This window comes from Megalobrama amblycephala, linkage group LG14 (assembly GCF_018812025.1).
Source record: "Megalobrama amblycephala isolate DHTTF-2021 linkage group LG14, ASM1881202v1, whole genome shotgun sequence".
Classification (NCBI taxonomy): Eukaryota; Metazoa; Chordata; class Actinopteri; order Cypriniformes; family Xenocyprididae; genus Megalobrama; species Megalobrama amblycephala.
In genome coordinates, this window is record NC_063057.1 from 40768672 (window position 1) to 40790858 (window position 22187).

A 22187-nucleotide genomic window follows, 5' to 3' on the forward strand; every position below is an offset into this window, starting at 1 on the left:
AATTAAACAGTAACAAAACAGTTAAATTGTAACGATCACCATCTGTTCCTGTCACTCCCCGGACTACACTTCCCACAATTCTCCCTGTCAGTCACATGTTCACTCACTCCATTAGTGCACACACTCCACACTAATCACCACACCCAGCTGCAGCTTGTTACCTGGACTATAAAAGGACTCTCACTCACACCATCTGATCGCGAAGTCTTGTTTACCCTGTGTGACATTTCTGAGCGTTTCCCTGTGTTTATTGTTACCGATCCTGCCTGTTTCCTGTTTATTGACTCATTGCTGCCTGTCCTGACCCTTGCCTTGTCTGCTGTTCTGTGAATGATATCTGCCTGCCCTCGATCTTCCGCCTGTACCCTGACTACGACTCTGCCTGTTCCCTGCTGTTCCTGTTTGCCCCTGATCGACCCAGCCTGTACGACTATGCTCACTGTAAATAAAACGCTGCATATGCATCCTTGCCTGAGTCTCCCTGCGTTACATAAATGATAAAACGGTCAAATGAATGGCAGCCAAAAACCCAGTAGAATTAAAGTAAAATACCCTAATTTAAATAAACCGAAAATCACTGTAATTTTACAGGTATTTCCTGAATTATAACAATCAAATACCTTCACTTTAAATAAATCATTAAAAATGGTCAATGACTAGCAGCAGCAGCTGCCAAACAACAACCATTAAATTAAAGTAAAATAACCTAATTTGAATAAACTGAAAAGCACTGTTATTTTACAGATATTTCCTGAATTATTACAATCAAATACTTTCACTTTAAAAAAAAATCGTTTAAAAAAAAAAAAAAGTCAATGACTGGCAGTTATGGCTGCCAAACAAAGACGATAAAATTAAAGAAAAATATTCTAATTTAAATAAAGTGCAAAAAAACTTTAACAGAAATTTTCTTTAAATGTTAAAAAACACTGTTATTTTACAAGTATTTACTGATTTGATTCAAATGACTGGCAACAACAGAACATTAAACACTAACAGATCTCAGATCTCAGCACCTTCACTTATTACAGACTTTATTTCTTTTATTCAAAGGTTCTTATTGAGAATTAACAGAGGTTTAGATGTTGATGTGTTATTGAAAAAAAAAGTTTGAAGTCACCGCTATGTAGCTCTCAACCCTGGACTTTTTCATGTTAGTTTTTCTCTGACTGCTTTAACTGTGTGTTTCTGATGCATGTTTGTTATAGCAAAAAAATCAGAAGAAACTCTGATTAGATATTGTTTATTGATGATATAGTTATAAAGCCTTAAAGACATAAAGTTGCCTGATTCACTGATATCACATAGTGTCAAAATTCTGAGTATATCAACTGTTAATTTCATATGATTTTCTGTAACCTTGTGATATTGTGGAATCATTATTATAACCTGGTATTCTGATTTTTATGTTATTATGCAGATAATGTTTTCTCTTTTTTTGAGCACAGAGACGTCAATAATCAGCATATGAATCTCAACTACGGTGACAATCAATTAAGTTTTTTTTTTACTTTAGTAGCTTGTTTTGTGATTTATTTTTTTATTGTCACTGTTGTTGAGATTCATACGCTGGTTCTTAATGTTTGTGTGAGTCTGTATGACCTTGACAAAACGTTTTCTACATAAAAAAAATTAATAAAATTGTTTATAGTATAACAGCACTGCAATAGTATTGGCATGTGAAATTACAGCTAATATTAAACAATTTAGTCAGAGACCTGACTTGCATCAGTGAATCATCTGACCACTTTATGATGACTAAGTGAAGATGCTTGAGAAATCTGTTAGTATTTAAAGATCTGTTGGGATTTAAGGGGTTTCTGTTGAGTTTTGTGGGTCACCTTTGTGCTGAAGAGTAGAGCCTGTGCTTCAGTCCAGGATGAGCCAGAAAACATGGTATGCTGCATATTGCTTTATTTCAGAGGCAGTCACTGTGTAGTTGCTGATGCAGTGACAAATAGTTACATTAATTCATTCATGTGTGCTTTTTGGTTAAATACAAGAGATTCGCATTTTAGTCACTGTGTTTTTTTAAGATTGTTTTGCAGTGAAGGTGTTTTATTGTAATAATTCAGGGAATACCTATAAAATGTGTATTTCTGTTAAAAAAAAAGTGTAATGAAAACTTCTGTTAAAGTTTTTTGCAATTTATTTAAATTACAATATATTGCTTTAATTTAATTTTTTTTTTCTTTCATTTTTGGGTGAACTATCCCTTTAAAGCAGTGTTTGTGGCAACTAACTTTTAAGAACTTCTTGGCACTTCAAAAATCAGATTTATTTATTTATCACACTCAATCAAAACATTATTCTAAATTAATTCATAAAGCAATGAAACAAAACAAATCAATGCATGCCATAAAGAGTTCAAACAACGGTGTAAGACAATCTATTTAATTTATAGAGTGCAACAAGTAGAACTATCTTCATTCAGCTTCATGCTTCATTCAGTCTTCAGGTTGATATTGCTGCAGAGTCCATGGGAAGGTTAGGCGATGGTGGGGATAAAGAGTGGGAATGTAGGAATGAGGAAAGAGTAACAGTGTTATGGCTACAGGTGTTACATAAAGATGAACATTAAAACTCAACATGAGGGTCAGGGCTAGATTTAGACTTAACAAAAGCAGTGACACTGCCATCTGTAAGCAGTTCACTGCAACTGCATGTGACCTCTAGGATAGTTTGCTACAGTACTTAAAAACATATCATTTCCCCTAGGTGTCATGTCTAATGTAACAGTGCTCAATCATGCCACCATTTAAGCTACAATACTGTTAACAAACTTCCTAGCCTTTGTCAATTTTCACCGGATTCACACCAGCACCTCTGGGTCACAGCTGACAACATGATCTTCATGCTGGAGTTTAAGCTGGTGCAGGTCCTCCTTCATGGCATTCACCAACTGTACGCTGCTGACCTCCCCCATATCATTTCAGCCACAGTGGATGAGGAGGACATCTGGTGCTGCTCTTCCTCACAGGGAGTAAGAGAAGAAGGGGAGAAGTCCTCTCCACCTCAGTCCACCCCAGCTGAACCTGCAGACATGGATGCCTGGCAGACTGAGTTTACATGGCATGGTTGCTGAAGCTCTCTGGGCATCATGACAAAGCTATTACCTATGATCCACACTGTGTCTATGGAAGGAAAATAAATGAGTTTAACAAATGCTTAAGTTAGTTAAATTCTTAATTTTCATTATGAAAGTTAGATCAGTTTATTATGTTGACAATGCTGTCACATGAGAACATAGATCAAGCGAGCAACACCTTAAAATATAGATGGCAGTCTGTTCTAACCCTAACCCTATCTATCTATCCATCTATCTTCATAAATCTAATTTTGACTGTTAAAGGTTAATTTGACACAATTAAAAATTTCACTACACCTGCAAAAGCATTTTTTAAATTCATCATTAATATTGCATTGCATAATGTGTGCTTATACAAACTGACAACCACAAGTGAATCGCATTCAATTATTTAATATGGACTAAAATAATTTGTTTGCAATTTCAAGTAGGCTATATTTACATACTACGAATAACCTGACAGTCGAGTCGTTTATACAGGTTTTGTAATGAAAACAATTAAGAAAACAGTAAAAACATTGAGTTTACATGTGATTCACTTAAAATACTTAATTCATTCCAATATCCAAATATGATACTAAATCCCACAGGGGAAAAAAAAGGGTTAACATGCTGTCTTTGAATTATAAACTAGACAAACATTCACTGAATAAAGGTTTGCCAATACAAACATATTTATAGAAAACAGTTGACAATGAATAGACAGGACCAATAAGAGCAAAACGCATCAAGTATTCAAGAACATCAAGAAGTTAGTCATATAACGAGGGGTTGTGTTAACTAAAGCGTCCGTCATTTAAGGTGAGACACCCCAGGTGAACAGGGTAAAAAAAATTAACTAATAGATATCAACATACTTCCCCAGCTGATTGATTACATTAAAAATTGCAAACATTTTTTGTATTACAAGTTTTCTAAAATGTTCTGTTTAAATATGCAAATGAGGCGTTGTCTAATTAAATATGCACTAATTTGCATACATTTCTAGAACAAAAATCTGAATATTGGATGAAGTCAGGTTCAAAATAAAATAAAAATCTTGTTTAATTTTTTGGACATATTAAATGAAAAGGTTTTTACAGAGGGAATTTTGGATATCTCTTTTTATCACTCCATAAATCAGAATATACTATCAACAGCCAGAAAAAAAAAAAAAAAAAAATTCACCATTTTTTTTAGGAATAAAATGTTGTATAAAATAAGGCAAATTATATATCAACAAATCCCTCAGTAAAAACCTTCAGAATATAGATAAAATAAGTAGGCTATGTAACATAATTAGGTACTTTAGCTAGTATTAAAGGTGCCCTCGAATGAAAAATTGAATTTATCTTGGCATAGTCAAATAACAAGAGTTCAATACATGGAAATGACATACAGTGAGTCTCAAACTCCATTGTTTCCTCCTTCTTATATAAATCTCATTTGTTTAAAAGACCTCCGAAGAACAGGCGAATCTCAACATAACACCAACTGTTACGTAACAGTCGGGGTGTACGCCCCAATATTTGCATATGCCAGCCCATGATCGAGGCATTACACAAGGGCAAAACGTCTGGATCTGTGCACAGCTGAATCAACAGACTAGGTAAGCAAGCAAGGACAATAACGAGAAATGGCAGATGGAGCAATAATAACTGACATGATCCATGATAAAATGATATTTTTAGTGATATTTGTAAATTGTCTTTCTAAATGTTTTGTTAGCATGTTGCTAATGTACTGTTAAATGTGGTTAAAGTTACCATCGTTTCTTACTGTATTCACGGAGACCAGAGCCGTCGCTATTTTCATTACTAAACACTTGTAGTCTGTATAATGCATAAACACAACTTCATTCTTTATAAATCTCTCCCACAGTGTGTAATGTTAGCTTTAGCCACGCAGCATAGCCTCAAACTCATTCAGAATCAAATGTAAACAATATAACAGTATACAATACTCACATAATCCGACGCATGCATGCCGCATGCATGACGAACACTTTGTAAAGACCCATTTGAGTGTTATATTAGCTGTGTAAACTTTGTTTATGCACTGTTCAAGGCAAGCGCAAGCTCCGTGGGCGTGGAGCAGGAGAATTAAAGGGCCAGTAGCCCTGAATCGGCTCATTTATAATGATGCCCCAAAATAGGCAGTTAAAAAATGAATTTAAAAAAATCTATGGGGTATTTTGAGCTGAAACTTCACAGACACATTCAGGGGACACCTTAGACTTATATTACATCTTTTTAAAAAAAACTTAGACTCAAGTATTATTGAGTCTAAGTTTAATAAGTGATATCTGGTTGCAAAAATAAAATTAATTTAAAAATACATAAATATGTGAAGGGTACAGTATATACAATTCAATTCAATTCAGATAGATTTATTGGCATAACAAACAAAAAAAAACACATTTTGTATTGCCAAAGCATTTAATCAACATAGAAAAATATTTAGAACAGCCAATATAGAAAAATAATAAACTAAATAATAATAATTTTAGTAACAAAATAATAAAATAAATAATTATAAAAAAATAAATATAAAAGATTATAATACAGAATGTTACAACTGAACTTAGAATTTGAACATTATATATAATATAATATATATAATGCCTCTAATAATAATATTAATAATAAAATTATAATCTATATAACCCTCTCCCCGGCTCTGTTCTGAGGTATCAAAATTTGGTACCAAATGACAAGACACTTTTTGATAATCGATAGTATTGAGGCAATTCGGTCGGTACCTAAAAAGTTAAAATCTTTTTAAAAAAATTAAATCAACTTTGTAAACATTGACATGGCTGCTGTTAAATTGCCTTTTTTTTCTTTCCTGATAGTATGTGTATGCATGTTTTATTGTATATATGTATTGTGTGTGCTATTTTATTGTTTATGTTGACCTTCCAGGGGACTGCGGTTGAAAATGAGCTTTTAGTTAAGTCTTGTACAATGCATGGAATGGAAACATTTATGATAAACATTTTACATGGTCCCTTTATAAATAAATAAATAAAGTAAAGTAAAATGTCGACAACCCACTTTAGGTTTCAAAAACGCTCTTCAGGAACAGTCACGGACGTCACCTGTCCATATTTTTTTACAGTCTATGCACACTCCACAATCAGTTGTAATCTGGACTTGGTTTAAATAAAACTGTTTTTGGACTAACAAGGAAGCTTTCAGTTCTAAAACTTGTAGTATATTCTTATAGTATGATGTTAAATGTTAAAAGCTCAAAGAAATTCTGATTTCTCAATTCATGCCCCCTTTAAAGGTTTAGTTCACCGAAAAATGAAAATTCTGTCATTTATTACTTACCCTCATGCCGTTCCACACCCGTAAGACCTTCGTTAATCTTCGGAACACAAATTAAGATATTTTTGTTGAAATCCGATGGCTCTGTGAGGCCTTCATAGGGAGCAATGACAATAATAATAATAATTTGATGGGAAGTTTACTACATTTAAAGTCACACAATAGTAAAAATTATAATCCACCACGTTTTTCAAAGAGCAGATTGGGGATATAAAACCATATCGAATTCTGGATCAAACATTGTTTGATCCAATTGATTTTAAAAATTATATTAAGAGTGCTGAAATCGAGAACGTTAAGTCCACCCTCTGAATATTTTCTAATAATTGTTTTTCTCTTTACACATTCAGTTCTATTTCTCCAAATTTTGCTTTATGTAAATTATTTTCAACTCTTTCATATAAACATTATTTATTATAATACCAAGATATCTGTTTGTTTTACCTTGATTCCACATACATCTGGAATATTAGAACAATGAATTGTCATAATCTCTGATTTACTCTGAGTAACAGAGAGGCCAGAAGCATCTGAAAAAAGTTTAAATGTTTCTAGTATAATAGGGACCTGTCTTTTATCCTTGAGGAAGATCCATGTATCATTTTCCAGCTGACTGATTAAAATAGTGCGGTCTGTTATTTGGATGCCCTCAATATTCGAACAGTGCACTATATAAAGTTTAAGAAGCTCTGCAACTAACAAAAACAAAAAAGGAGAAATAGGGCATCCTTGCCTGATGCCTCTCCCAATGACAAAACATGGAGAAGTTCCATTAGACAAGGATACATTACTATTGAGGTCGTTATACAGGTTCTGTACAGTTTTCTCAAATTTTGGACTTAAGCCAAATCGTCTAAAAGCATCATACATAAAGGCATGCTCAACTGTATCAAATGCCTTGTACAAATCTAAAAACAAAATAAGTGCATCATCATTGACCAACTCTGAGTAATCTAAAAGATCTAAAACAAGACGAATATTATTTGAAATGTGTCGACGATTTTTTTGGGAGTAAATCACATCCACTCATGAGTAACAGAAAAGGAGTATCTCATTTCATAATGTGAATTAGTTTATCATAAACATTCAAGCGGGGTATTCCAGAAAGCAAAGTTAATTTACCGTCTCTTGTTAATATACAAGTTAATATACCCCGAACTCTGGGTTGTTATGTTCAGAAAGCTACCTCCGTTTTGGAACCGAAAGTTGAGGTTATCCGCTTACGTAACTCTTAAACATACCAGGTAATTCACATAACCTGCTTTCTGGAATACACCCCAGGTACTAGAAATAAGTGATGAGAGATAAAAAGTTTCGAAACTTCGAGTCAATTGAATCAGTTGCTTCGTAAAATGATTCACCGCATGCTGACATCACCAGCTGCTCAAATAGTGAAAATGAATGAGAACAACAAACACTAACATGTGATGACAACTTTTACAATCCAACTGCTAATGTTTTCATGAAAGTGTAATCTATTAAATGTGACGATGAAAATTAAAACGATGATCGCGTAAACGATTGGCTGATGTTTTTAAGGCTCTACCTCGTGCACAGATGATGTATATTAATATTATTCCTTTCAGTGCACCTAATAAATAGTCTTTTATCAGTTAGTAGAGACAGTTTCAAGTAATATTGCAAAAATGTATAAATGTCACGGTTCATGGGTTCACTTACTTGCCCTCGTGTGGTTGTGGTGTGTGTTGCCTGTGAGTGAGTGATTGTGTGGGTGTCACCCACCTGTCTGATTGTGATGTGCTGCCAGCCGTGTGCAGGCTGTCCCGGTGTCATGTTTCTGTGTTCACTTCCTGATTTCCTGGAGTTCTGGACTTTCGTCTTGTGCCCGCGTCTGGGTTGGATTATTCCTTGGTTTCTGATACCCGTTGCAGCCCTGCGCCACCCTGTTCATCTGCCTCTGCACGCCATCGCTGCTACACGTCTCTGTCACTGCAACGACTGCCCATTTGGAGTGAAGTTATTGTACAGCTTATTCTGTCAATAAATATTGTTTTACTTGCACTTGGATCCTCTCTCCGTGTTCATTTCCTGACAGAACGAACTGACCAAGAATGGATCCAGCAAGTTCGTCGAATCTTCTGGAGTTTTTGAGTGAGAGCGCTCAACGGATGGATCAGCAGGACGAGCAGGTGATGGCCACTGCTCGTGCCGTGCAAGCGTTGGTGGCGCAGGTGGCCGAGCTCTCGACCCAGGTATTACATCTTTCATCTCCCACTGCGCCAGCCCCACCGTCCGTTCCCCACTCATCCGCCAGCACGCAACAAGAACCTCGTATTCCTGCACCTGAGAGGTATGGTGGAGAACCTGATGCTTGTAGAGCTTTTTTGTCTAAATGCTCCATTTATTTCTCTCTGCAACCTAACACGTTCTCTTCTGAGGAGTCTAAAGTAGCGTTGGTTGTGACGTTATTGACTGGACAAGCGGCGTTATGGGGAACAGCGGTGTGGGAAAACAACCATCCATGCTGCTCCTCATTCCAATCCCTGTCGCAGGAGATGAGGCGAGTGTTCGACCGTTCGGTGGCGGGACGGGAGGCTGCTCGCAAGCTCGCGGACCTGCGGCAGGGAGTTCGACCTGTTTCCGACTACGCCATTGAGTTCCGCACCCTGGCAGCGGAGTGTAAATGGAATGAGGAGGCGCAGTGGGATGTGTTCCTGCATGGGCTGGCCGACCGTGTACAACAAGAAATTTATTCACTGGATCTACCCACCACTCTTAACGGACTGATTGAGCTCGTGCTGCGAGTGGATGGCCGTTTGCACGAACGCACTGAACGCAGGAAGCCTGTAGCGCGTCTCGAGGAACTGGTTGCCGTGGGGATCAGCGGCGAGAACACGGTCAGTCCCCCGTTCGATCCTGAGCCCATGCAGGTGGAGAGAGCTTAGCTCTCCCGGGAGGAGAGGACACACCGGAGGGAAGAAGGACTTTGTTTGTACTGTGGTGGAGCTGGAAATTTTCTTAAGGACTGCCCAGTAAAAGACAGAAGTCCGGCAGTAGGACCGAGGTTACTGTCGGGCGGTCTAGCCTTGGATAAATCCTCGTCTGCGACGCTCCTCCTGGTGAGACTGCAGTGGGTATCAGGACATCACATCTGCCAGGCTCTGGTCGACTCGGGCGCTGAGGTAAGCATTATGGACTGGGATCTGGCAACACGATTGCACATTCCTATTCGCCCTCTGGATCACGCCATATCTGTTTTCGCTCTCAACGGACAGAAATTACCCACCATCACACACGCCATGGAGTCCATAACCGTCATCATTTCCGGTAATCATACTGAACTGCTGTCATTTTACCTCTCCAGATCTATTCATCATCCCATCGTCCTGGGGCATCCATGGCTGATGGAACACAATCCCAGGATCGAGTGGGGCCAGGGATCCATGGCGGAGTGGAGTCAGCACTGTCATGCGTCTTGTTTGTTGTCTGCTTGTTCTTCTGTGTCTCGTTCTGTGTTGCAGGAGGAGTCGGTGAACCTGTCAAATGTGCCCCAGGAGTACCACGACCTAAAGGAAGTGTTCAGTAAGTCCTGGGCTGCTTCTCTCCCTCCGCATTGTCCCTATGACTGTGCCATAGACTTAGTTAAGGGACCTGCGCAACGCTTATCATTTGGCCCACATTAGGGAGGGGGGTGAGTGGAAGACGGCTTTTAACACCCCTAGAGGGCACTTTGAATACTTGGTTATGCCCTTCGGCCTTTCCAACTCGCCCGCCGTCTTCCAAGCACTCGTCAATGACGTGTTGAGAGACATGGTCGATCAGTTCATATATGTCTACCTGGACGACATACTGATATTTTCTTCTTCTCTCCAGGAACATGTGCAACAAGCCAGGCGAGTGCTCCAGAGGCTGTTAGAGAATGGGCTTTTTGTCAAGCCGGAGAAGTGCGTTTTTCATGCACAGTCAGTTCCATTTTTGGGGTACATTGTATCGTTCGAGGGGGTGCGCATGGATCCTGACAAGGTTAAGGCTGTGGTGGATTGGCCTGTTCATCTGCCTCTGCAAGCCATCGCTGCTACACATCTCTGTCACTGCAACGACTGCCCATTTGGAGTGAAGTTATTGTACAGCGTATTCTGTCAATAAATATTGTTTTACTTGCACTTGGATCCTCTCTCCATGTTCATTTCCTGACAATAAAACAAAACATCCTCTTTAGCACCTTTAACAGCTGAATAGGTCTGTCTGTCACTGAAAAAAATTTTTTGTTAAATTTAACATGAACTTAGGATTAAGAATCCTAAGGGACTGTTCACATATCACGTAAAAATGTTGATGTCGGTCATATTGCGGCATTCTGAAAAGTTGAGAATTTTTCATCTCGATGCACCTGGAAAATGCACTGCATGCACGTCGCAACCGTGTTTCTTCCATTATGCCGCGCAGCTACATTTGAAATAACTGACTTGCACACGGAAAAGATGCAATATGTGAACGGCCCCTAAGACAGAACTTCTTAAAGCAAAGCATCGCAAGCTTCTTTTGCTTTTCTGTGAGCACAGCTGTTGCTGTGGCACTGCGGTGCCATGACTTTTCTCACGCGGCCAAGCAAGAGACTGACGCGAGAAACTTGCTTGCAAGATTTGATGTGTGCGTGAAACACTTACTGAACTAGAGAGCTGATTGAGACACACCCTTAATATGCGGTGACAACCCGGCTTCACTCACTGCCATCTCCATGTTGCAGAGTAGATCATGTCAGCAGCTCAACCAATAAGATTAGTGTGGCGAGGGGGGCGTGGTTCAGCGAGGTCTGCAACCAGAGAGAATAGCGGGAGACGCTTGGTAAGTGAGTGGGTTGAATACAAATCACGAACACCTGTGTCTCGTTCTAGTGATTGGCGCGGAGACGGGATAAGACGCCGTGAGAAGCAGGAGTTGGTGAGAGAGGGGGGAACTGCTGACTGAGGCACAGCGCGTTGCTTGGAGTGAAGCCCTTGTGGATTGCGTCTACCGAATCTGGAGTGAAGCCCTTTGTGGATTATTTCTGTTGATGTTGTTGTGCGTTGCACAGTCTTTCTGTTGAACTTTGTTCTCAATAAAAGCTCAGTCAGCAGTTGTTCGCCGTCCCCGACCGCTTCCTTCCCACACACGAACTTTAACGTTACTACAATTAGACTGCCGTCATATCGTAAAAGTATCGCCATCACTTTACGATACATATCGTAACATTTTTGCATCGCGGAATATTGTAGTGTTTCAAAAAAGAAGGAAACTTAAAATTCCACATGAAAAATCACACTGAGAAGCATTACACATGCCTTAAGTGTGGAAAGAGTTTCAGTGAACATAGAAAACTTGTAGTCCACATCAGAGTTCACGCTGAAGAGAAACCTTACATGTGCCAACAGTGTGGAAACAGATTTACTTATAAAGGAAGCCTTAATAGGCACATGAGAATTCACAATGTAGAGAAGCCTTTTCACCTGCCAACAGTGTGGAAAATGATTCAACCAATAAAAGAAACCTTAATGCCCACATGACCATTAAAGGAAGCTTTTATAGGCACATGAGAATTCACAATGAAGAGAAGTCTTACATCTGCAAACAGTATGGAAGGGGTTTCAGTCAGAAAAGATACTTTAAAGTCCACTTGAGAATTCACACTAGCGAGAAGCCATTTATATGTGGCCAGTGTGGAAAAACTTTCAGATATAAAGAAACCTTAAAGTTCCACATGAGTATTCATGTATGAGAGAACTGTTTGTGGTGTCAGAAGAATAATAAGAAAACCTTGAGGTTCACATTAGCGTCCCTGATATATTTAGATAGAGTGGTTTTTGGTTCTTTGCTTAAGGGTAAAAAAGGTTCAAAATATTTGAGCACCGGATTTAGCAAACATCCCAAGTGGCATTTAGATGAATATGTAAATGTGTGCTACTAAGTTTTTCAATAATAAAAACCCAATGAGAAATCAACATTTGTGTAAGCATCTGATCATATCAATGTGGATTTTTACACCAGATCTGCAATTCAACACAACAGTCAAGTCAAGTTCTGTTTATTTATAAAGTAATTGATACAATTGATTTTTGTAAAGCAAGTAGCTTTACAGTATTAAACAGGAAAAAGTGTCTGTTTCATCAACGGATTTGGAGCCTAAAATAACACCAACCTATAATAGGCTGCTTTTTTCTGAAATGACATGACACAAGTTTGTTCTTCAATTCCTCTTGAAGTATACATACCTGCAAACTAGTTGCGAATTCTCTTTGCCAGGGTGAAATTGCAAGCAGAATAAACCTCACAAGAATTGAAAAGGGGCTACTTTCCCATAGACTGGAGTGAGACCATGGACGTCTCTCCAGGTGTCGCAGTCTTTCGCACATGAACCAACCATCTCTTCTGCTTCACTAGTGATAACATGAAATAAGCATGAATGAACATCTGAGAGTATGTTAAAAGATACAGTACAACTTACCGAAATCCAAATCATGTGACATTTAATTGAACAGTCAGTGTTTCAATTGCAGAAAAGCATCAATAAAACAGCTTGTTTTAACAAATGTCATATTTGCTGTCATACTAACAAGTGCCTGCCTAGACCATTTAAAAGGAAAGAGAGGGAGGGGGTTTACGAGACCTTTGCATCACTAATGGCATAGCCTCAGATTTTGAATAAATTTTACATTTCATATCTTGAAACTTTACTAAACTGTTAAATAATTTCCATAATCACTGGAACAAACTTCTCTGGTTGAGTAACAAACAAAAGGATGTAATTTGCATAAAAAGTGATTTTGTGTTGTTTACCATTACAATATACAATAAATATATAGAATACTGATCTCACCACATCCGCTAGAGGTTCATTCAATAACCATAGCAAAAGGTTACTAGGTTACTATCCTAACCAAAGATACTGGTGAGTACTCTGGGTTCGGGTGACATTCGGAGCTCAGAGCCTTCCCCCGGTCAGCACTCCAAATACACATACTCTTTATCTAATTATTTGTAAGTGTGAACTTGTGAACTCTTGTGGTGTACCTCAAGGATTTATTCATGGCCCACTACTATTTTTAATTTATATGCTTCCTCTTGGTCAGATCATCAAACTTCATGCTCTTAATTTACATAGTTATGCTGATGACTCACAAATTTATTTTGCTTTCCAATCCAATTCTGTTTTTCCTCCCCCTCCATCATTTCTTGCCTTCAAGATCTTGATGACCTTACATTTAGAATAGCAGATTAAAGAGGCTGTGCTGTGACATGAATCTTTGTATGATTCACCCTGATTAGACTGTATTTAAGAACCTCTTTTGCCACCAAATATTGCAAATGACAGGAATATTCTGAAAAGTAACATGGTTACCTACATGTCGGACACACTTGACTTGACTTGAGTAACATGGTTACCTACATGTCGGACACACTTGAATCACATAATTATACATGATGATTCATGCCTTTGTAAACAAAATTATATCTTAAAATTGAAATCAATATATTTTATGTGAATGAGTGGAAAGTATGATTTTCACATCGTCTTCAAGAAAAAAAAACTCTAGATCAAGATAAGACAAGATAAGACTAGACAAGATCTAGTTCTCAAAAGTCTTGTGAAGAAATGTTTAGTATTTGTTATATGGCCTTATTTCAGTGACTTCTGTGTGGCTATTGAAAAAAAAAAGTGTTAAATGTTATTTTCTCAAAAATACAGACATATACATACATGTTGCTTACATATTAATGTAATCAGAATTTAGCCAATAAAATGCAACTGAAAAACTGAAAAGCAACTGAAAAAAAAAAAAAATGTCAACAACTCACCAAGGCCCAAAAACACCCTGAGAGGGTTTAAACCAACAGGGTCCCGAATGAACATCAAAAAACAGTGTCCAAAAACACAAGTAGTTTAATCTGAAACAGCAATTTCACTGTTGTGACACATGCAAAATTCTTTGCAACACCACAAACTATATTACAAAGTGCAATGGTATCAAAGAAATAGAACAGGATTGTAATATAATTTCTCTTACAGTCTCAAATTCCATCATATCAAGATTCATTACAAAAAACACACTGAACCTATCCACCTCTGATGAACAAGACATTGAAGAGATATTTCTAAGTTCAGAAGCACCAAGATTCACTTACAATAATGGTTTGGAAATAACCAGTGTTGGGAGTAACACATTACAAAAGTAATTATATTACAGTAATAAATTACTTTTTGCTGTAATGCAGTAATACAACGCATTACTAATACAATTTGGGTAATATTATACTTGTTACAATTTCAACTTGTTATGCGCATGCCTAATGTATGACTCCTGTATGTGTTATGATAGACACACCGGAAGCAGATGTAAAAGCAGTAAAGATGTTTATTGACAGATCAGCAGAGCAATGGGTGAGTAAACAGGAGATAATGGAGATCTTGGAGGTGAATAGAAGTAATACTGTCCTTTATCCTTGTGATGCAGATGACGTTGGAGGGAGACGCTGGAGCTGGCAGACGAACACACTCACACACAGGCAGGTAAGCACACGAGGAGACGAGGGAGATAATGGAGACAGGTAAGTATCACTTTGGAGTCCTTGAAGGTAAGCGTACAATGCGTTGTAACACAAACGAGACCGGACGATGAGTGTGTGTGAGTGTGTGGTATTTAACTGAGTGCTGATGACTGCGGTGATGATGTGCAGGTGGCGGTGATTAGTAGACTGGTGATTGAGTGCGTGGATACGGAAGTGAGGTGGAACCTGACGTGTCTGTGACAGTATGTCATTGTAGTTGTCTTTACCTTCATTACAATTGTCATCCATCAAAACTTTATTAGCGACACTGTTTTTGTTTATCCAACTGAGAGATGTAGTTTGCGTGTACTATGTTACTGATTGGGTGTTTTGAGCCGCCGTTCAGTCTGTATTTCACACAGCGTGATGAGAAATGGCGAGGGCTGCTCCAAAACAATTGCAGAATATGCATATTTAATTTAACATATTAATAATACAATGAATGAATTATATTTATATATTTAAATAAATTTTAAGTTATCTCCAAGCCCCCATGGAGGATCACTGGCCTACACAGTCATTATGCTATACCACATCACCCTCCACTGGATGTATAATGAACAGCAATAAACTACATTTTATGCCCTTAAACCTCTGTGGTTATTTTGGTGAAAGTAACTCAGAAGTAATGTAAAATTAGTGTAACGCATTACAATTCAGAGACAGTAATATTGTAATGTAACTAATTACTTTCAAATGACAGCAACTAGTAATATATAATGTATTACATTTTGGAAGTAACTTGCCCAACTCTGAAAATAACCAATTTGGGGAAACAAGTTCTTCAGCTCATGCCAGTGAAGCTGATTTATTTAAAATTAGTCTTTATGAAACTGGGAACATCATAACTTAAAAATATTGATGTAACCGCTTACCTCAGATTTTTTTGAGTTAGTCTAACTTATTTAGGTTTACAGTGTAACCCTGTCGTAAGATGAATTCTGAGCTCGTTTCTAAGTTAGTTTGATAAATGAGGCCCAATATGTGTGGGAACACACATGAAAACTAAAAACTTAGCAGGAATGAGGATCTTCAGGACCAGGAATGAGGAAGCTGTTTTACAGACACACCTGTTTTGCACACGTCACTCAAACACAGAACCAGGAAACAGGGATCATATGAGTTCAGAGTTCAGAGTTCAGAGTTACCTAAGTGTAGTTGAGCTGTTGTGTGTTTGTGTCTCTGTATTCTTGCTGTAAAATGGCAGAAGCCAGATTTTCTCAGGAGGAGTTCATGTGTCCAGTGTGTCTGGATCTCCTGAAGGATCCAGTGGCCATTCCCTGTGGACACAGTTACTGTAAGATCTGCATTACAGGCTGCTGGGATCAGGAGGATCAGATGAGAGTCTACAGCTGTCCTCAGTGCAGACAGACCTTCAGTCCAAGACCTGCTTTAGGTAAAAACACCATTCTGGCTGAAATGGTGGAGAAACTGAAGAAGATTAAACTTCCTGCTGACTGTTACGCTGGAGCTGGAGATGTGCAGTGTGACGTCTGTACTGGAAGAAAACACAAAGCCGTCAAGTCCTGTCTGGTGTGTGTGAACTCTTACTGTCAGAATCACCTTGAACAACATGAGACCTTCTTTAAAGGAAAGAGACACAATCTGACTGAAGCCACTGGACGACTGCAGGAGATGATCTGCCCGAAACACGACAAGATCCTTGAGGTTTTCTGCCGCACTGATCAGAAGTGTATATGTGTGCTGTGTACGATGGATGAACATAAAAACCACGACATTGTATCAACTGCAGCACAGAGGACAGAGAAACAGGTATGAACTTTGTACTGGCTTCTTACCCCAGCAAGCTAAACACTTCTCAATAACAAGTCTTGACAAAAGGAAGGCGTTGTTCAAATGAATTTCTGAGTAAAATGAGTAAAACTATAAAGTAAAAAGATTAAATAAACATAACAATGGTCGAGTCCACTTATTATTCAACATGAGAAAAATATTTATCATGCAAAATGTTTACACAATGTACATACTGTATACTGAGAGATAAATGTTTAATAAGACCTCAAGCAGTAGAAATATTTTATAATATGAACAGAACTATGAATTTCACAATGATGTATTACGAAAACAATTATTTCTACCTGTAATCCTTCATTAACTTACATAATAGCATAAATCTATAATAATAATAATAATCTGGATTCATATCTGTTTACTTGATGATTTATGTGATGTTTCTCCTGTTATTGGTTTGTGCTGCAGAAGGAGCTGAAGGAGACGCAGAGGTCGTTCCAGCAGAGGATCCAGCAGAGAGAGAAAGATCTTCAGCAGCTGAGAGAGGCTGTGGAGTCTCATAAGGTGAGTCTGGAGAAGAAGAGAAGTTTGAGAAGTCTCAGTCAGACTCACTGAAGCCACTGTGTGATTGTGATGTGTGTCCTAACAGCGCTCTGCACAGACAGCAGTGGAGGACAGTGAGAGGATCTTCACTGAGCTCATCCGCTCCATTGAGAGAAGCCGCTCTGAGGCCACACAGCGGATCAGAGATCAGGAAAAGACTGCAGTGAGTCGAGCTGAAGGACGACTGGAGCGACTGGAGCAGGAGATCAATGATCTGAGGAGGAGAGACGCTGAGCTGGAGCAGCTTTCACACACACAGGATCACATCCATTTCCTGCAGGTAACAGAGATCTAGAAGAACAGGATCATAGTGGACTTGAGCAAGAGACTCGCAGAGAAACATTTCATGAGAGCAGAATGAGCCGTTGACTGAAGTGTTGATCTGTGTGTTCAGTTATTATATAATCATCAGTCAGATCATCTGATCTTCTTCTTTTGAAAGAGACGCACTTACAAATGCAGTTCAGCTCTGGAAATCTCTTAGGAAACATTTTCCTGAAAGATAGATTGAGCTTCCAGACATCAACAGCTCAAAACTTCACTAATATTTTAAATATTTAGTCCTCAAACAGGAAGTGAGGCTGTATATTAGTGATGCTTTAGTGTATTTAAACCACAAAACCTGACCTTGGGATCGTGTCCTAAGAGTCCTTGTGAATTTCAGAGCCACTAACTGCTCAAATATTATAAATAATGATCAATCTACTCGTTGCCTTTGAACTGCTTTTCCTGATCAAATCTACTCAGCCCTGTCATGTGACTCCATTGATGCTCTTGATCTGTTACATTTATGTTATTGGCAGATGTTTGATCATCAAGTGTTTCCTAGAAAGTTCACATATAGTGTAAGAGTCAAACGTTTGATCTTACAGCTCTAACATGATATAATGAACATGAGAAGAATGAATCTGATGCTGTGAAAGTGCTGGATTGAGGAGAGTTACTGAAGATCAACAAGAGCTGCTCAAATCTGACAGTAGTGCAGGTTATTGGCTGAAGTGTGGAGGTGATGAGCTTTGATTTCTGTTTTCTGTAGAGTTTCCAGTCTCTCTCAGCTCCTCCTGAATCTACAGACGTAAATGACGATCCCTTCAGTTCTCTCTTCTCTTTTGCTGTTGTGAGAGAATCTGTCCATCAGCTGAGAGACAAACTGGAGGATTTCTGCAAAGAGGAGCTGAAGAAGATCTCTGACAGAGGTAAAGTCCTGGAGATTCATCTGCTCTCAGAAATGATCCTCCATCATCTCATATCATGTAGAAGATCATATTAGAAATGTCTTAGTAACAGATGCAGGGATCATTTTCTCTTGACATGATAATCACACTCTTCATGTCTGTTGATTTCCACAGTCACTTTCACCAACATTGTTCCCAGAACCAGGAACGACTTCCTACAATGTAAGTCACTAAGAAAACAAGCAGAGAAACTCTTGAGTGTGTTCATGTTCTTCCTGTAGGAGGAGAAAGAAAACATGATTTACAAGTTTAATAATTGATCATGTAAATCAGTGTTTCTCAACGGGGCGTTCAGAGAACATCAGGGGATGTTGAGGTGTTTTTGGGAGGTTTTTGTTAAAGGCGTATAAATGCCAAAGATTTACAAGATTTACAAACTTGTAATTACTTGCAAAAGAAAATCGTCTGTAACAATATAACCACGTTCTAAGTGCTCGGATCAATTGCGTCAGAAATTGAACGTAGCATCCGTTTACAGTTGGTGTGCGTCTATTGTAGACAGAATCATTGATTATAATGGGTTGTATGTGCTTTTGTGGTGACACGACATGTAGCGCCGTTCACGTCAGAGTGGGACCTGCCAGTTTATACCAATGTGACCAGAATAGACTTTATTTCCACAACAACAACTAATTACTTCAGTGTTTCTGTCAGCTTTCTGTAGTGCAGCTGCTGAACTTCCAGTGAAAAAAACTGCTGCGTTTAGCATTCAGACACAATATAACACACGTCAGAAGTGCCGGTACACAAGGAACGCTAAAGGTAAAAATATAGAAGTGTGTACTGGCACTGGAAATATGAAATAAAAAGATTTGAAATGGAATGAACTTTAACAAAGATGTGAATCAGGACACTAAACTGGGGATTTAATATATTCTTCAAAAACTAATGAATAAATATTTTATATATTCTTTTCATATTTTTATATTGAATTAAAAAATTCAATATTAGATATTAAACAGACAATATTAGAGGTAAAATCACAGTAGAAAAAAAAGCTCTTCAAGAGTTTCAGAAAAGTAAGAAACTGAAAGATCTTCTGGGAAAATTCCACTATGGATTTATGCTAAACTGGATTTTGTATCAAGTCTCTTTAATCTTTGGGGAAACAGATAGAAATTTGAAGAAAGCTCAAAATCGCCAATAATAGACCTACAATGCTTAAAAACTTTATAAATCAAATTATCACACTTGTTGTTAAATCCATTTAATGGTGAATTAAGCAGTTAAATATATATATATATATATATATATATATATATATATATATATATATATATATATATATATATATATATAAAATAAACACTGAATAATAACCAACATTAATATTCAGGGAAGACTGATTAAACCGGCCCAAAAAAAGTTGAGAGCCACTGATGTAAATGATGATTTTCACAGGATATCTGATAAACTGTACTGAGACACTGATGATATATTGATCATGAAGAGTTCAGAAACATTAAAAGATCAGATTCATAATTCTTGATTCGGATATGTTTTATCTCCATCAGATTCCCATCAGCTCAATCTGGATCTGAACACAGTGAATAAACACCTCCATCTGTCTGAGAGGAACAGAGTGATTACATTCACTGATATTTTCAAAGCCCAGCCGTATCCTGATCATCCAGACAGATTTGATGTGTATCAGGTGTTGTGTAGAGAGAGTGTGTGTGGACGCTGTTACTGGGAGACTGAGTGGAGTGGAGATTATGGTGTGCGTATATCAGTGTCATATAAGAGCATCAGCAGGAAGGGATCGTGGGCTAATGAGTGTTGGTTTGGATATAATGATCAGTCCTGGAGTTTGATCTGCTCTTCCTCCAGTTACTCATTCTGGCACAATAACATACAGACTGAACTCCCAGTAAAGTCCATCAGCAGTAGAATAGGAGTGTATGTGGATCACAGTGCAGGAACTCTGTCCTTCTACAGCGTCTCTGGAGACACAATGAGCCTCATCCACACAGTCCAGACCACATTCACTCAACCGCTCTATCCTGGATTTACTGTTTGTTCTGGATCAGTGAAACTGTGTTGATGAATCAGAATAGACTGTAGAGAGATTCTACCCATAATGCTTTGAGCTCATGATGAATTAGTAACAGTGAGATGTTATAGAGTCTCTTATTTTCTCTTCATTACATTAACCTTCCTATTAACCTCAAAATCCAGCAACATTTTTTCAACACTGGGGTCAATTTGACCCCAGCAATTAAAATCCTCCAGAATATGATTTTATTTTCAAAGGTTTATGTAATCAGGTACTTTATGTTTCTTCATTGACTACTCAAATAGCTCTTTAAGCCCCCCACAGGACGCATCATGGTAGCATTCACCTTTTATTTGAAGGTGAACCTTTTATTTGTTTTGGGAATCTTTCCTGTTTATGGTTAAAGACTGGGCCAACTTTAGCATTGAAGAAGCTGTGAATCATGTGTATCTGTGAATGTGTTCAGTACAGGTCCTGATGACCATGTGTGGAAGATTACTAATTTTGTCTTTTTTTCTTAACCAATCAGAACCGTTTAATGCAGTTAGTGGACTCTGTTAGAGTATAATTGCTGCTGTATTGAAGGTGTACGCAGAGCGGCTGAAGAACTCCTTGTGATGTTTGAAGTTGGCTTCTGCTGATGAAACTGCAAACTATTCTTCAGTAAAATTTTCTTCAATTTATTTTTTCAAACTCTGACTCCGGGTCTTCATTCATCATATCTGGTCTTTGGGTCTTTAACTGTAAAATTCCCTACTCCACCTTCCGTATTCAACTTATGAAGAAAGTGTAAAACTCTCGCAGTTCAAAATGCTTACGCTACGTCCTACAACTTACAGAATGCAGAAGGTGGTCTGGCAGGATATATATATATTAATATAATTATATTAACGGTAAATGAGAGGTTCACTTTAAAATTAAAATTACCTCAAGCTTTTTTTTGTGGATGTTTGTTAAAATTCGATTCTGAATGAGTTTGATAGTGTGTTGCACGGCTAACGTGGCTAAAGCTACACCACTGGAGAGACTCAATAAGAATGAAGATGCGTTTATAAATTATACTGACTGCAAGCGTTTTCGGGTTAAAAATGAAAATAGCGACGGCTCTCTTGTCTCCGTGAATACAGTAAGAAACGATGGTAACTTTAACCACATTTAACAGTACATTAGCAACATGCTAACGAAACATTTAGAAAGACAGTTTACAAATGTCACTAAAAATATCATGATATCATGGATCATGAACAGTTATTTTAGATCCATCTGCCATTTTCACTATTGTCCTTGCTTGTTGGCTTCACAATACCTGCTTAACTTCTGTTGATTCAGCTGTGCTGCTCCAGACGTTAATACTGGCTTGTCTAATGCCTTGAACATGAGCTGGCATATGCAAATATTGGGGGCGTACATATTAATGATCCCGACTGTTACGTAACAGTCTGTGTTATGTTGGGATTTGCCTGTTCTTCAGAGGTCTTTTGCACAAATCAAATTTACATAAGAAGGAGGAAACAATGGTGTTTCAGACTCACTGTATGTCAATTCCATGTACTAAACTCTTGTTATTCAACTATGCCAAGGTAAATTCAATATTTGATTCTAGGGCACCTTTAAAACAAGCAAATAATATGCCAGTGGGGTAAGTAAAATAATCTTAT

The 22187-nt window shown here is 38.0% G+C and overlaps 1 protein-coding gene across 3 annotated transcripts; it reads left to right on the forward strand.

The window, feature by feature from the left end:
- Positions 1-1763: 1763 nt before the first annotated feature.
- Positions 1764-21288, forward strand: LOC125245243 (tripartite motif-containing protein 16-like). 3 transcript variants are annotated; one of them, XM_048155784.1, is made up of 8 exons: positions 1764-1896; positions 14715-14776; positions 14850-16716; positions 17164-17259; positions 17345-17578; positions 18335-18494; positions 18648-18695; positions 20048-21288. In XM_048155784.1, exons 3-8 carry the CDS (start codon positions 16144-16146, stop codon positions 20575-20577), a joined length of 1641 nt encoding a protein of 546 aa, XP_048011741.1. In that variant the 5' UTR covers positions 1764-1896; positions 14715-14776; positions 14850-16143; the 3' UTR covers positions 20578-21288. The 3 variants fall into 3 exon arrangements, with proteins under 3 accessions (XP_048011741.1, XP_048011740.1, XP_048011739.1); XM_048155783.1 differs by lacking the exon at positions 1764-1896 and adding an exon at positions 14167-14567; XM_048155782.1 differs by lacking the exon at positions 1764-1896 and adding an exon at positions 14167-14567 and having other exon boundaries at positions 14715-16716.
- The last annotated feature ends 899 nt before the right edge of the window (positions 21289-22187 follow it).

Excerpts from the sequence above, each read along its gene's own strand:
- LOC125245243 (XM_048155784.1), top strand. The coding sequence starts at position 16,144 with ATGGCAGAAGCCAGATTTTCTCAGGAGGAGTTCATGTGTCCAGTGTGT. Across the intron at positions 16,717-17,163 it reads CACAGAGGACAGAGAAACAG|AAGGAGCTGAAGGAGACGCA; the intron begins GTATGAACTTTG and ends TTTGTGCTGCAG. Across the intron at positions 18,696-20,047 it reads CAGGAACGACTTCCTACAAT|ATTCCCATCAGCTCAATCTG; the intron begins GTAAGTCACTAA and ends TATCTCCATCAG.